This window comes from Ipomoea nil, unplaced genomic scaffold (genome assembly GCF_001879475.1).
Source record: "Ipomoea nil cultivar Tokyo-kokei standard unplaced genomic scaffold, Asagao_1.1 scaffold0813, whole genome shotgun sequence".
In the NCBI taxonomy this organism is placed as follows: Eukaryota; Viridiplantae; Streptophyta; class Magnoliopsida; order Solanales; family Convolvulaceae; genus Ipomoea; species Ipomoea nil.
In genome coordinates, this window is record NW_017617241.1 from 1758272 (window position 1) to 1775554 (window position 17283).

The 17283-nt window shown below is 35.9% G+C and overlaps 2 protein-coding genes across 3 annotated transcripts; both read right to left on the bottom strand.

Annotated features, from left to right (window-relative positions):
* Positions 1-2003: 2003 nt before the first annotated feature.
* On the bottom strand, positions 2004-3667 carry LOC109178120. The gene is made up of 4 exons (XM_019327664.1): positions 3176-3667; positions 2895-3038; positions 2558-2731; positions 2004-2278 (listed from the first exon to the last, which is right to left on the bottom strand). Exons 1-4 carry the CDS (start codon positions 3599-3601, stop codon positions 2171-2173), a joined length of 852 nt encoding a protein of 283 aa, XP_019183209.1. The 5' UTR covers positions 3602-3667; the 3' UTR covers positions 2004-2170.
* A 4029-nt stretch (positions 3668-7696) lies between these two features.
* LOC109178306 (uncharacterized protein At4g15545) lies at positions 7697-10820 on the bottom strand. 2 transcript variants are annotated; one of them, XM_019327930.1, is made up of 10 exons: positions 10348-10820; positions 10173-10241; positions 9549-9602; positions 9349-9412; positions 9105-9179; positions 8759-9019; positions 8467-8512; positions 8303-8381; positions 8053-8159; positions 7697-7926 (listed from the first exon to the last, which is right to left on the bottom strand). In XM_019327930.1, the coding sequence occupies exons 1-9, from the start codon at positions 10645-10647 to the stop codon at positions 8067-8069; spliced, it is 1041 nt and encodes a 346-aa protein (XP_019183475.1). In that variant the 5' UTR covers positions 10648-10820; the 3' UTR covers positions 7697-7926; positions 8053-8066. The 2 variants fall into 2 exon arrangements, with proteins under 2 accessions (XP_019183475.1, XP_019183476.1); XM_019327931.1 differs by having other exon boundaries at positions 7697-7929.
* Between the last annotated feature and the right edge of the window lie 6463 nt (positions 10821-17283).

The window sequence follows — 17283 nt, forward strand, 5'->3', positions numbered from 1 at the left end:
TAATATATATAATGTGTGTCTATAATAAATTAAATTATTAATGAAGACCACCAACAAAGAATGTTAATTGATTAATGGGGACATTTCATGATCATCGGTAGTGGCTTCCTACGTACGATAGAATGGTTGCTTGTGACTCCCATTTTTGCAATGCCAACTCTCAAACATATAATATTAATTAGCTCGCTCCCATTATCTAAATGCCAAGATGTCACGAAATAGTAGTACAAAACACCCACTTGTCTTGAGTCTTGACTTTCTTGCCAATCAACTATTTACTTATTCTATTGGTTAGGGCATTATTAAATTAGTTGAACAGTCATACTTTTAGTCCTCAAAATTTTGTGGGCAATAGTTCGTTGTCTTCTTATGTATGTTCAAATGTTGTGTTATGTTCTAGATGTTATAAAGAAGATTGTGTGGTGTGGACGTGTGGTTGAATTTGTTTCGCTAAATACAAAATTTTCTAATGGAATTGCTAATGAATTTGTTTTATGTGAGTATTATTTTTCTAATTTTCTTTTTGTTGTATTAAAAAGGAAAAAAGTATGTGCTCCAATATTCAAATGTTGGATCACTATTTATAAATAGTGTATTCTCATCATGTATTATGCAGTTAGGGGTGGATAATGTTACATATAGGTTTATATTATTATTCTCTTTTTAATAATCCAACCGATGCTGGAATGTAAATTTTATTTATTTTTAAATGATCAACGATTACTGGTCTATAACATATTGTTTCAGTCATAATTTGCATGCAGTTTTAATTTATTCTCTAAATTGATAAAGACAGTTAATTAGTTAGCTTTCATCATATCAACTAGTAACCAGTAACAATAACAAATGGCCAGCACCCATTTAAAAATCATTATTTAAATTTAACAAAACTAATATAAAAAAAAAACTAATTAAAAATAATAATAATTCTATCCTGATAGTGTAAAGAATACAATGACTATTCAATAAAATTTAAAGATGAGAATAAAATCGTTATTCTTCAAAAAATATCTAAACATAACCACAAATTAAAGAAAAGGGTATATATATACTTTCCCTAACAATAAAATTAAAATATAGATACTAACATCATACACCAAAAAGCACAAAATTAAAGGATGCCGCAGACTATATAAATAAAATAAAAAATGCAACACCCCACTATCTAGTAGCTAGTAGCTATTTATCTCGGAGGAATCCTCTGTTAAATAAAGAAGGATCGGAAGACTGATCATTTGCGCCATAAAGTAATTATAAGACGACGGCTGCTGCGCTGCTGGTTTCTATCTCGATCGTCTTCTATAAATTAAAGCAATGATTCATATTATATTCCCATTATATATTCTTAATTTTTAATAAGGTTGTTTTCTGGTTTCCTAATCTCGCACGTAAGTTAATAATTAAGCACGCAATTATCTTACTGCAAACACTGTTTAATGTATACCATCCAATAATTACATACGGATACTTTACTTTGCTAGCTAGTTGAGGTCCTATGATTCCGTCCTATATATAAGAATTGATGCCATATACGTTTGTCATTGTACCTACATCTATCTATCTATCTACTAAAGCTCTGATATGATAGATTCCAAAGGAATTTTCCTTTTTTTTTTTTCTTTCGTTTATTTATTATTCCTATAACCTTATCATGTTGGCTTTGCTTCACTCATATCTAGGAGCATATAAATGTTTTTGAAATAAAGATATTATTAACTTCTGCTAATCATAGAAAGATGAGGATTATATCAATAACTCAAATTCATTTAGTTTACGTACAAAATATATTATTTGAAATAACTTATTAAAGACGCCAGGCTGCATGCAGGCATATATATAAGTGGCCATTTATTAATTAAAAAGCATATATATATATATATATATAAATTTATAATGAAGTTGAAAAATTATTGTACAATTGATATGATGTATACATACATAGCATAACTCATCAGCTATAGTGATGGATTTGATCCAACATTATGTTGTCATGAGTCAATCAGTTAATATAATGTGGACCGCATATCATCAATTAATTATATATGCCGGAGAGTACATAATTGTTGGCTAATATAATTGGCCGGACTAGACTACTACAATGGTGTACAAAATTAAACATAAATTCACATGCATCATCTCATCCGCTCATGAAGCAATATAATTAATTATATCATGAAAAATTGACGAATTGGGCATCGTATGAGCCACCTATATATGGTATATACATAAGACTGGTGATGGCCTCTTCCAACCACTCCTCTTCTTCATCCTGCTTTGCCTGTGTAAATTATATTTAATAATTAAAAAAACCCCATTAATCAATTTATAATTGTATTAATAAAAATTAAGAATAAATATGTAGGTGGGTATATTATATGACTTTTTATACACACACACACACATGCATGGTATTAAACGTAGGAAAGGTATGGTAGCTTTATTCGATACGATGGAGTTATGAATTAGAACTTATAGCTTTATATATTCATAGAAGATAGAAGATAGATATGGGTGGGCAGATCGAGCTGATCTAAGGGAGGGCGGAAAGATAGTATACCTGGAATGGATGATCGTAATATAAATCTTTTGTTTGGTGAACAATAATATTATTATCCCTGGACTTGATGACTATGTCATCATCCCCATCTCCATCCCCGCATATCTCATTATTCTTCGCAAACCTTCCTCGGACTCTCACGCGCTTGTCCGCTAAGGTTTTCCGACAGGCATACTGCATCATCATCATCATCATTATTGCTAATGAATAATAATAACAATATAATCAACTTCACATTACGTATATAATATTATTTAATTAATCTGCATATCCCATGCATGCAACCTAGCTAAACCCTAACTACCTCGTACAAATTAAAATATAATATAATACAGACCTTGATTGTTTTGTTGAAATTCCTTTGGTTTCTTTTCTTTAGGTATCGAAGAATTCTGTCCTTCCTTTCTTCTTCAGAGTACCTTCCTATCTTCATTGCCGGCTGCTCTTTTAATTTTGGACTAATTGCCTCCCCTTGTATTCCCTGTCCACCCAACCAATTCTTCAATTTTAGGTTATATAATTTAATTTGTAAATCAATATTATTATAAGGATCTATATATCGGAATTATTTATATATATATATATGTCCATGCACGTTTAATTACATACTATACATACCTCAATATTGTAGGAAGATGGTGGGCGCGTAGGGTACAAGGACCAAAAATTGGAGTCCAATAATCCATTATTGCATTCATCGCCAGACTCAAACAGACATCCATAGCCGCCACGGGGAGCAGGAGTACGAGAAAATTCACGGGAGCCGATGATACCACAAGCTGCAGGCGGCGAAGGCGACAGTAGCATGGCGGTGGGGAGCTGCTCGGAAACGTTGCCAAGTGGGTTGTGATGATGAGGAAACGTTGAAATGGCGGCGTCCATCATGTTAAGGTGCAGGGCGTTATTAGTAGTGTCGTAGGCGGTGCCGCCGGCGCGCGCTGCCGCAATTCCATCGGAGAGTATCATGGGAGTTGGCAACTGGCGGAGTTCACTGGGAAACATATGGTCAGAGCAGTATTGATGCTGTGGTGGAATGAAAGCCATTGATGGATATATATATATATATAAGAATTATATTGATAGAGAAATAAAGAAATGAATGTTAGTGTGTGTTAGTTAAGGATGGTTATATGTATGGGTTTTATATTCCATAAGTAGTAGTTATTTATAGCTGCTATATATTGGAAAGGAAAGGAATGCCTTAGCCCAAAGCTATTGTACATTTGCACTTGCTTTATGTCTCTTCTTTCACTATTTGGTATTCTATTTATGCCTATACATACACATATACATACATACATACATGGATGTGTTTCTACTACGTACTGTACCTAGTGTCTATTTTATTCATTCTGTTCTATTCTTCCTTCCCACTTCATTAATAAGTTGTGTTAATTTAAGTACATGCATGCATGCACCACAATCATCATTACTTATATGATCCTTAGCTTGTCAAATTATTTGAAGTGAAACCTTTTACATGGATGGCCAAACTTATTTATTTTTATCTAAAATTTGTTCAATTAGAAAAAGTTTAATAGAATAACATTAATTAAAGATGAAAATGTAAATTTCTTGCATAAATAAAATCATGGAATTGATGATGAACATATATACATAAATACACACACTACATCAGTACATAATTTGTTATTGAAACAGTACTCATGATTCTTTATGTGGTAGTATTTAGCTATTCTATACTTTCTCAATCTACTTTCAGTCCAAAGAATCAATTCCCTCACCACCGGGATTCGATCATGTGATCATCTATTTAGAATTGTAACAGATGTATTATCACACTTCGAGTATGTAGTTGGCGGCCAATACATAATTTAATATTATTTCCCAAAAAAAGAGGCTTTGGAAAGTGGGATATATAAGAACTGCGGATGGGAGAACAAAAAAAAAAAAGGATCGGATGGCATGATCGGCTAAACGAGTCTTTTAGGAGACAAAGACTGAAAGCCTGATGGAAAGGAATCTTCAATTGGATCAGTACTAATAATACTATAATCCTAAAACTATAAACATATATAGTTAGTTTGAACATACATATATACAATAAGATACTATTATGTTCAAAATGATATTGCGTGCATGTCATGCGCGCGCCTTTTTCAAACTTAGGCAAATGGTTATAAGCATATATTCCTAATGTCGTCCTGCATACAATTCCTTCCATCGTATCCCTATAAACCTACCAACTTTATATGTTAACAACATTGTATATTTATGTCTGTACTGTCTATATACATAATACATGTATATATAGAGTTAGCTTGTAGGAGAGGCATCCCCAGTCCCAGACCAGCACATGACTCTATGGAACATTTCATCTCCAAACACCTAGCTACTGCATGCAACACTACTACATATATATCTCTCTATCTTTTCATCCAGTATATTATATTGTATTATTCAATTCCTTTCATCATTTTTTGTTTTAATTTCATTCGATCTGCTACATACTCATCTCATCTTGTTAAGATTAATGAGATCAATAAGAAGCAATTAAAAACGTAACAATGACAAAAAAATAAAGAAGAATTTACGTGATTCGACAATGCCTACTTCGGACAATTGTTTTATTAATTATGATGATGATAAAATAACTAGAGATACATCTAACGTATTTATATGTAACTTTAAACATGTACATGTATATACAAAAAATACATATATTTGTAAAAGAAAATTAAATGGGGTTATATATGAGCATGACCATCGATGAGCAGACTATAGCTAGTTTCCACAAAAAGTGAAAGGCAAAACGTTCCAGATTCTAAAAGTACTACTTGATCGAAGTTGTAATTGATTCCCCAATAATCTCATCCAATCAAACTTTTGTCACCCGGCCACTTGCACAGTTGCACTTACACCACCCTTAGCTTAGGCTCATCACCTCCTTAATTAATTATTGTTACTTAATTGTTTCACTATTTCATCTTCAATTCTTTAACCACACTCCCATTTAAACTACATAATATATATGCTAGCTAGCTTTACCATGGCAATCCGACAGCATGTTTTCTTTTTCATTCTTTTCATTGCTCTCTTTTTCATATTCACATATATATAGTTAACTAGTCTTTTCTATGCGCGATGTGCAAAAACATATGCCCAATATTTATATTTTTAAAAATAACTAACAAATTTTTACTAATTAAAATCAAAGTGAAATAAAATTTATTTATTATATTAATCTAATATATAATGAATATATAATGTTTTACAAATATTGTTATAATTAAAGAATATAAGAAAAGATAAGGTAGATTCATGTGCATGGTAAGTAACGGAAAAGATAAACGGAAGTTATAACGGTAAGGGTATTTTTGTCCAAAAAATTGTATAGTACAACCCTAAAAGCACCATATACAAAATGATTAGCATTAAAAATATGGACATAAATGAGGGATATAACTTTGATTGAGACTTATTATGTTTTTAGATTAGATTCTTATTTATTAGACAACCTTAAGTAAGTTTTCAAGCCTCTAAAACACACCCACGTATATATATAGATACAATTAAGTATTTAGGCAACTCATAAGAATGCTACTTGTTTGCGGGCAAGCAGCAGTAATTTTAATTTATTCTTCTTCCCATAAAGGTTAAATTCCCAACCCCAACGGCCCCACACTCCCGCCCAATAGAGCATTTGGAAAGGTGTAAATCATGGTAGCTCAGCTGAACACATACAGAGACTAGATCTTTGCTTACTACGCAGAAAGAGCCCCTCACTTTGAGAGGTTGCTCCTACACTGTTGATGGTGAAACTTCATCCCTGATCATTCTTTCCAAACCTGCTTAATTTATTTATTTTATTTTTTTGTTAAAGTTGGGGTGATTAAATAATAAATAAATAATAGGGTATTGGAAAGCAGTACAGTGTAGTGATGGAAACAAGGTCAAACTATTCTTGGTATACATAAACTTGCTTTTAAAAGTTGTACAGCAGTTGCATTCAAAGATTTTCTATGGGAATTCCTAATCTTCCGGTCGCGCATCTAACTTCTTTTCATTCAGACATGATTTCAACTGATTTGATATTAATAGAACCTAATCCACCACAAAGTAAATAATGCTCAGATGGAATAAGGACTGGCAGTAACTCATTGCTAGCTACTTTTAATATATATATATATATATATATATATATATATATATATATATATATATATATATATATATATTTGTAGTCAAGAATTCAAGAAATCCCTATTCTGTGACCTTTTCTTACTCTTTAATCTTAAATTATTTTCGGAATCACCAACTATTATATTACTATTTAGTATTTACTAACCTCATTAGTCAAATGAGGTAATACAATATATATTTTAGAATCTTTTAACACTAAATATCTATAAATTTCAATATTCTTTGGAAAAGAGATGCATATTCTTTTCATTTATTTTTCAATAGTAAAAAAAAAAAAAATCCAATACTCAAATATTAAGACCGAATTGAGCAAAATCTTATAAAACAAGGCCCAATAAACTATTGCTGACATCTTACTTGCTTTGCAAAAATTAACAATTAGTATTTGAACTACTAATGAAATTGTAAAGTTAAAAGATTAAAATGTGTCATATTAAAGAGTTGTGAAATTTTATGGTTTAGGTGGGAACAAGGTCATGTTGGTGCATGTTGTCTGAGAAGTGAATCTTTAGATTAGATATATGAGGGGTAAAAGCTAAGGGTGGCAGATCCTTTATGTTTACTTTTTCCTATTCAATTGCATGTGGTTTTTAAACTTTAATTCTTTGTTGATAGACTGAGTACGGCATTCTTGTTCTAGTTGGGGCACACAGTATTCTTGTTTTATGTCAGATGTTAGTCTTGAGAAGGAACGAACGAAGCTCCATCCAAGATTTGTTAGATTTTCCAAGTACAGCTTCAATTCTTTGCACCCTACAGGGGGGGCATGTCAATCCCTTTCGTCAAAATAAGATCGCACAACTTTTCCTACTTCACATGCTCCTGTAAATTGTAAGTTATCTTTACTCATTCTCCATCGCCACAGCTTTTCTTTTACTTCTAAACCATTCTGTATTTCTGCACCCTCGGCCTCGATTAAAAGCTACCATACATAGAAACTTACATGTTTCCCACCTGGACTTTTGCCTATCAACATTTGAGAATGGAAACGGCTTTCAGTATGTAAACAATTTCAACCAAGAAATCAACTTCACAACTCTCATCAAATACCAACTATTTGGCGCCCCTACAGCTGCTTTCAGACTCACGGCAGCTAATGTATATACAGGAAGCCCGAATAAAATGGTAAACAATTGAAACACAACCATGTTCTTACATCATTCATTATCTTCCCAAATCTCTCGTGATGCAACTCAACAAGTTTTCTGCTCAAAAGTAAAGAATGTGTTATATCACCAGGTGTGGTTGAAGATTTTGGATAAGAATTTCTACCGTTGCCAAAATGAAACTGCAATCGTAAGTGTAAAATGTAAAGGGAGGGATAAATATACCTAGAACTAAAGTTCTATCGTGCACTGCGGTTAAGCAAGCCTTGGAACAATAGATAGAGATCCTTATTATCCTTGCCAAAAATCTCTTCTGCTTTTCTCAGAGTGTCCTGCAATTTTAGAAGAAATTATTAATTAAATTAGAAGCACTTGTTCAATAAGTGACAGTTAAACAAGAAATATCTAATGTTAGTATTTTTTTATTTTTTATTTTTTAAAAAGCATATTAACAAAAGAATCTAAAGTTAATCACCTCACGAGATTGCCTATGTGAATTAAATTCCTTTACATTTGCCAAAAATGCACTGAACTGCTCATAAGATAGACGACTCCTGCATCAACAAGAAACAGAAACTATAAGCAGAAAGCTCCCTCGAAGGTGCAAAAGGTGATTGAAGCAAAAACATTGGTATTCACCTGGCATGACGAAAGAATTCCTTCCCATCAATTCGCGGAGTTTGAGCTTTAAATTTGTAAAGGTAAAAGTAAAAAATATAGATTAAATTAGAGCACTATCTTTTATTCTGAACTCATCACAAATACAAACAGCTTATAATAAGAAAAGTATTAGTTGCAGACAACCCTTAATAAAATAGCTGGCAAAATTTTCTTCTCACTCGCAAGGGCAATTTGCAAGAAACCAGCCAATTACTCCAAGCATTAAACAGCACAGTATTGAAACTATTAAGTGTTCAGTAGTTACTTGTACCTGATATAGGAGGGCGTACCCTTGGAGGAGAGTTTGCTGCTGAAGATTGCTGGCTTGATGGAAAAAACGATGACATTGAACCCCGTCCTTCATATTGAAATTTGCTGGGTGAAGTGGTACCTGAGGTTCTATGAGGAGATCCTGCAGCAGAATACCGTCTAGGGGACACACTAGCAGATGCTACTTTTGGAGTTCCAGTTGGAGTTAGTCGAGGAGTTATGTAAGGTGTCACAGAAAACCTTTGAATAGCTTGTTTTGAGGCTGTCGATCAAAGAGTATTTAAAAAATTTAACATAATTTCAGTACATCACAATAATATGCAAACGAAATTAGTCTGTAACAATACCATCATCAGTGACTCCTGTGCTCTCTTTAGACCCACTATAGGGATGTTGTGTGATGTAGACATTAACAGCTTCATCTGAAAAGTAGAGCATTCAAGGTGACAGCCCATTAGAATACCAACAACTGAACCTAGACACATTTTCTAGTAGGAAAGACATGTATCGCTGTTCACTGAACAAGAGCACATAGCCCATAGTACCAAACAAGAATATTTGAAGGATGTAATAAATCAAGGCTAAACTTACCTTTTGTAGGATATGGTTTTGCAACAGATTGATCATAAGTGCCAATATCAACAGTTTCAGATTGCTGGAAAGGCACACAAAGAAAATAAGTGCTTAGCTCATGGTAGAAACATTTATATGTTTGAAAAAGAAAGGTCACCTGCAGAGGCTCATATGAATCGTAAATGAGATGAAAATAAGAACTAGTATTGCAATCTTACAGTTGAATTATCATCACTCAGAGATTGCATCAATTGCCTCTTGAACGTCTCCAGCTGTAAACAATTAAGTAAGCTTCAGACCAAATATATAGCATAAAAGCTAATTTTAGAAACCAAAGAAAAGATCAAACGACATATGCAGATACACTAGAGATAGATTAAAAATTGCATGTTTCATATTCACTATCAAGAACAGATGACCTTAAAAAGTGTGCCTAAGCATAGAAAGCTTCAGAGAGGTAGGAGGACAACAGCTGAAAGGGAAACAAGTATAAGAGGGTAAAAACACTCTGTGTGGTTTGTTTGCAAAATAGTAACGACAATAAGAAGTATCAACAATCTTTGCAATATTCAAGTTAAAGCATTTATGCATTTTATTTATGTCAAACAAACAGAGTGTAAATTGTAAAATACGACAAATTGTATTTGGTAGTTTGTTTAATAAATTGTTCCTATGGAAAGACCATAAATTGTCAAACATCATTCAGACAAAGCAAACAAACCTCCTACTACAAATTCTACTGATAGACTGCACATATAAATATAAAAAATAATCCTAATGTTAAGGACAGCATTAAACATTGCAAGTTTCATTCTACAATAGTAGACAAGTGTAACGAGTACCTTTTCTAAATCACGACCAAGCTTCTTTGCCGTCAAAGTGAGTGAATTTTTCTCCTTCAAAAGCTTCATCTTTAATTCCCAGAAGTTGTGAAACAAACAAACAAAAAATGTCATTACAATCTTACAGACATACCAGGAGAAAAGGGGGGGCTTTTGGAAATGAAATGCTACATACATTGTCTTCGCGAGTGATTTTCAATCGCAATTCGGTTTCCTGATAGGCTTGCTCGAGGTTGGACACCTTGTCCTCGAGCTCAACAATAGCACGGTCTTTGTGATGAAGCATTTCGCGAAGCCGGCCCACCTCGGACTCGAGCTTGGTCACGCGGGACGCGATCGCCATTGAAGTGATCTTCCGGGCCAGATCCAACTGCTCATAGGGGTCCGTCGGAATAACCGATAACACCTCGTCCGACAAAAGGAAGTCAGCACCAGTGGCCAGAGTCCGACTACTTTCGCTGCTGCTCTGTGACATCCCCAATTCCTAAACCCTAATTTCAATATATTTGAAATATGTATAAACTAATTAAAGAGATTTAGCAAGAAGCGTAGAGGATAATCGGAGAGGAGAATAATTCAACGACGGCGGAGAATCCGACGAGAATGACAGTAAAGCGTTTTGCTAAAAATTGAAATTTTAATGTCGGGGGGTTTAGTGGACAAAAAATGAAAATTAAATCATTGTGTAGTACGGATTTGAAAATATATTTCGGGTTTTCCCTCCAAAGCACAGCTGTGATGGGACAGCTCTGGGCCCAGAAATTGGAAATGCCCAATAGTAGCTTTTGTTGTTAGACCCAACAAAGCAATGCAAATTTAGGCCCATATTTGTGTCTACGCTTGGGCTAGACATTGAAGAAATAAAAAATGCCGAAACGTAATCAAATTAATCAAATGCCCAAAAAATCCCACATAACTCTTATTAATTCAGAGCATTTTACATGACACCTAGAGGCTAGAGTTGTTATACAAGGTGCACCATCATCCTAAACGATGTATACATTATGTATTTATAATATTAGAATTGTGAACTTTTATAATATAAATTGTATTTCTAAATTTAAACACATAACAGGATAATTTATTAAATACAATACAAGGACATCAATATTATGCGATTGTAATATTTAAAAGGAACTTGTGAATACAAAACAAAGTAATTAATTACATTTATGTTAACATTGTATGTTTCTAGTATACAAATTGTGTAATGTTAAAATGTAAATTGTGAATATTTGGACTTGGGTTCACCTTGCAAAATTTCAAAAATATAATAAAACATAAATCTAAGATTAATCTAAAACTCTAAAATATAAAAGAAATGAGTAGAAAATGACTAGGGCTCAACTATGTGACATGAAAATAAAGTTGAATTAGTGCTTAAATAGATGGCAAAGCACTGTAACGTTGGATGACTGGTGGACGGGAGTTCAAGAGGTAGTTCAATTCATTCCAGAGTACAACAAAAGTTGAAGATTTGGAGTAGTATTGGACGGCCCGGTGGACTGTCGTCTAAGTGGCAGTCCAACCCCCTTCCATAATGCTCAGAAACTTTATTTGCATTGCCTCAAGCACGACTATGCACTTTCCCGTGTATTTTGACCTTCAAATTTTCATAATTTGATTTGGTTTTCATACAAGTTGTATCCTTTTGCGATTTCTTCTCAATAACACTATAATCATTTCGTTTGGACGTTTTATACGTTAAGATATGATCCAAATATTGAGCAATCGACAAGTTGTGCAAGAATTCCAACTTCTTGTTAATTGTTATGTATTTTGTTCCATTTTTGTCTTGATTTGTCATTGTGATAAAAATCATTGAAAACACCACTTGTTATTAGCTCTCTTTCAAATATTTTAACCATTTTCTTAGCTCTAATTGACTCTAAATGTATCTAAAATGCTCTAAAAATTATTCACTTCTACTCAAAGATAATGAATTGTACACAATTGATCAATTAAAAAAAATAAGGATCATTTTGGACACAATTGTAACACTTCATTTATTTAATCTTATTAATATTGAGGATATTAAAAAAAAATAGCTAATGATTTCTTATATATTTGTTTTATGTTTACTAAACTATCAACAAATAAGGCAGTTCATGTGTTAATTAGGAAAGTTGTTTTCATTGCGAATCCTAATGAGTGGAGAACTGTTATATTGCTTATAATTTACTGCATGATGTATTTGCCGCTGATATTCATTAATGTCATTGTTATTATCATTATATTATTACTAGTAATTGTCCCGTGCGATGCACGGATAAGAATTATACAATGTTAAGTTGTATAATGAAAGACAACTGCTTTGTTCTTAATTTTAGTCGATCATTTTCTTTTCCATCACTACGTATGTACGTACACCCTTACCTTTATAGCGCTTCTTAATTTGAAAGTTGATAAACACGCCCAAGAATGTACACACTCATGCTGGAAGAGGATTCTGAGCCTCAAAGAAGCAATTGGTTTTGCAAATGTTTGTATTCGAAAATTAAGTCTATATTATATAGACTTTAGTTAATAGGTAATGGAAGAAATGTTTTTTTTTAATAAACCTTTCTTCTTGTTCATGGTGACAAGTTTCTTTCCTTCTTGTTCATGGTGACAAGCTTTATGTTTTTTTTTCTCCTTAGCTTCTTACTCAGCAGCGAATCATTATTACCCCCTTTTCAGCTTTTACACAGTTTTTTCATGCAAACCCTCCAACAAAATATATTACTGTTTCATTAACTTCTTCTACCTACCCTTCCCCTTTTGCATTAACTCCTCAGAGTTAAGTGTAAGCCTCCTTTTTGTAGTGCAGTTCCTCACATTTGTCTCTTACTAGTATCCTTTGAGCCTCATTCTCTAGTTGTGCTTCCTGTTTCTCGAATCTGTTTTCACCTTGCGTCCCCCATGGCCTCAAGCAGTTATGATCCCTCTAACATTGATGAAGCTTACGCTTCTATGTCCATTCATGATGATGAAGATTTCTTGGTGAACTTGGAGGAAGATCCTCAAGCTGATACGAAAGTTGAGACTCCCTTTACTCTTGTGGGGAAACTTCTTACTGAGCGGCCTGTGAAATTCAACTTCCTCAAAGACACAATGGCCACTGTTTGGAGACCATGCAGAGGTATGATCGTTAAGGAGGTCACAACCAACTTGTTCCTATTCCATTTCTTCCACGAACTGGATATGGCTCACGTTATGGAAGGTGGCCCGTGGTCATTTGAGCAGTGTCTCCTAGTCCTTGAACAACTGTCAGATTATGAATCTCCCTTTGATGCTAAGCTGAATCGAGCAGATTTTTGGGTCCAGGCGTTCAATATACCATTGAGTCTGCAGAGTGAGCGCACAGCCCAAACCATCGGAGCATTCCTGGGCAACTTCAAGAAGGCTGATGTTGTTCAGTTTGATGGAACTTGGAAGGCGTTTATCCGCATAAGAGTGAGCCTGGATATCACCCGTCCTCTGAAGAGGAAGATGAAGGTCAAACCTCCCAGAGGAGAGGCCAGATGGGTCGAGTTCAAATATGAGAGGCTCCCAACCTTCTGCTTCCTATGCGGAATGATCGGGCATGGAGATCGTCAATGCCAGAAACTCTTTGAGTCGCACCCAGCCCCATCGGAACGTCCCTATGGGCCGGAGTTACGTGCTGCTGGCCGGAGATCTCGACCGTTAACGGGGGAGCGTTGGCTTCTGTCCACCCCACCAAGGAGAATGCCGAATACGGAATGCAATCAGAACACCTTTAACGGTTCAGAAGCGGTAGGACAAATGGATGTTCAGGTTAAGGAAACATCTCTCAACACGCTGATTAATGCTACTGATGGCATTAATGGTAGCAACTCTGATCGAGAGACAGCTGGAAAAGCCATTCTGAATGCTGAGGGGGTCCAGACTCATTTAATGGTAAATGACTCTTTGCATCCTAGCAGTCAATTCTCTTTTCTTCAATATCCACGCCAAACGGTCCAAGAGTTGGACTGGGTTATTCCTAACCCGAACGTTATTGGGCTGGGCTTACCTTTAAATGAAGTGTTGGTCCGTGATCCAAAAAGAAAAAAAAGAGACAGTGCTGAACAAGATGGAACCCAAATCATGGAGATGGAGCATGAAGATGAGTCGTTTAGTGGGCCAAAAAACTTGCTGGAGGCGGGACCTGGTTCTCAGGCCCGCCTATCTCAATGAGTCTTATTGCTTGGAACTGTCGGGGGCTTGGCAACCCAGCGACGGTTCAAGTTCTTGTGGACATTGTCCACTCCAAGAAGCCAGTTATTTTATTTTTAATGGAAACAAAACTTGTTACGCATAGAATGGAGAGTATCAGAATTAAGTTGGGCTTTGATGGGCTGTTATCAGTGGATGCTGTGGGTCAAAGTGGGGGTCTGGCCCTGTTATGGAAAAGAGATATTGAACTAAATATATCTACCTTCTCTTCGAATCATATAGACTCTCTTGTCCGTATGGACAACTCCCAGCAAGTTTGGCGTTTTACAGGGTTCTACGGACATTCGGAAAGGCAAAATCACCACCTATCTTGGAATCTTCTTCGAAGATTGGCTACCCAAGGAAATAAACCATGGATAGTCATGGGGGACTTCAATGACATCCTCAAGCCAAGTGAGAAATTAGGCGGAAGACCCCAACCTCAATGGTTGCTTAAGGGATTCAAAGAAGCAGTGGAACAAAGTGGATTGAGTAACTTTGAATTTAGTGGGTATCAGTTCACCTGGGAGAAAGGAAGAGGGACTAGAGATTGGATCCGCGAGAAACTAGACCGAATCCTTGTAAGTGACTCGTGGGCCGAGCAGTTTGAGGAAGCGAAGGCAACCTCTTTTGAAGCTTTACAGAGCGATCACTTACCTATTGCTATATGGCCTATCCCCTCGGTCCGACAGCGTAGGAGAAGACGGTTTAGATTCGAAAATTGCTGGGTTAAAGAGGCTAGATGCAGGGAAATTATCAACTATAGCTGGGACTCTTCTGTGGGTCTTGAACTGTGTACTAGATTTGATATGTGCGGTGAAGCCATTTGGAACTGGGGGAAGAATTATCACAAAAACTTCCAACCTCGAATTGATGCATGCAAGTCCAGACTTCAGTTTCTCCGCGATAGAGAGGATGTTCGTGGTATTGAGGAATTCGCTGCTATTCAGAAATCTTTGCTCCATCTTCTTAATCAACAAAATATGTACTGGAAACAACGAGCTAAAGTATTTTGGCTCAAGGATGGTGACTGTAATTCAAAGTTCTTCCACAACTCTGTTAGTAAGCGCAAGAGGAACAATTCTATAAAGAGGCTCCGGGACGAAGCTGGGAACTGGACTCAGGAAGAGAAGGAAATTCAGAATCTGATCAAGGATTATTTTCTAAAAATCTTCACTGCCTCAAGCGGTGATCAAATTCCTGTTCTCCAAGAGATTCGCAAGGGGGTATCAGCTTCGCAGAATGAGGCCCTTATGAGAGCCTTCACCAGAGAGGAGGTCAGAACTGCGGCCTTCGGGATGCATCCGGACAAGAGCCCAGGTATTGATGGCTTAAACCCCGGCTTTTTTCAAAGTTACTGGGATATTGTTGGGGATAGCTTGACCTCTCTTTGTAATGAGTTCCTTAGGACAGGCAAGTTCCAAAAGGGACTAAATCAAACCCATATTGTTCTTATCCCCAAAAAGGCTACTCCTGAAAAAATGGCAGACCTCAGACCGATTGCTCTCTGCACGGTCGCATACAAAATTGTCACAAAGACGATGGCTAATAGGCTAAAACCTATTCTGGGGGGTTTGATTTCTGATAATCAAAGTGCGTTTGTCCCCGGGAGATTGATTACGGATAACATAATGGTGGCCTATGAGATGCAGCATTATCTGAAAAGGAAAACCCAAGGTCGGGAGGGGTACGGTGCACTCAAACTCGACATGAGCAAGGCTTATGATAGAGTTGAATGGCCTTTGCTTAAATCTATCATGTTGAAAATGGGTTTCAATAACCGTTGGGTGGACATGATTATGTATTGTGTATCTACTGTTGTGTATTATGTTCTGAAGGACAATAATGAGATTGGTCCTATCATTCCCAGTAGAGGTCTCAGACAAGGTGACCCTTTGTCACCTTACTTATTTCTCATTGTTGCGGAGGGCTTTAGTGCTTTGATTAAAAGTTATGAGAATGCTGGTAAACTTCATGGTATATCAGTAGCCAGATCAGCCCCTGCAGTGTCTCATTTGCTTTTCGCCGATGACAGCTACATTTTCTTCAAGGCTAATCTTACAGAATCCTCTAATTTGAAGCAGTTGCTGGCCAGCTACTCCTCAACTTCTGGACAATCAATCAATTTCGATAAATCTTCACTCTGTTTCAGCAGGAACGTTGATGAGTCTATGAGACGAAGAGTAGGAGACATTCTGGGAGTTAGGTGTGAGGGAGGTAGTGGGAATTACTTGGGTTTGCCCATGCTGGTTGGAAGGAACAAAAAACAGATTTTTGGTTTCATTAAGTCAAGGATAATCAGCCGTATACAGGGATGGAACCAAAGATTCATTTCTAGAGCCGGAAGAGAAATCCTCCTTAAAAGTGTCATCCAATCCATTCCTTCTTATGCTATGGGGGTGTTCTTACTGCCAAAGGATCTTATTAAGGAGGTGGAAGTTATAATGAATGGCTATTGGTGGAAAGGGGGTGGTATTGAGAGTAAGGGAATTCATTGGAAAAATTGGAACAAGCTGTGTGTCCATAAGAACTGGGGGGGACTTGGTTTTCGAAATCTTAGAGACTTCAACATTGCCATGTTATGCAAGCAAGCTTGGAGGCTAATCAAGTATCCTAATTCTCTAGTGGCAAAGATTTACAGTGCTAGATACTACCCCACTTCAACTTTTCTTGACGCAAAAAAATGTTCTAACCAATCCTATATTTGGAGTAGTTTATTAGAAACTCAGGAGGTCCTCAGAAAACACAGCAGGTGGAGAGTGGGTAAAGGAGATCAGATCAAGATTTGGGGTGACAATTGGCTGCCTGATACCGATAATCCACAGATTGTTTCTTTCCCGTACCCTTTTCTGGACAATGCAACTGTGGACGTCCTAAAAACCTCTGATAGTTGCTACTGGGACATGGAAACTAT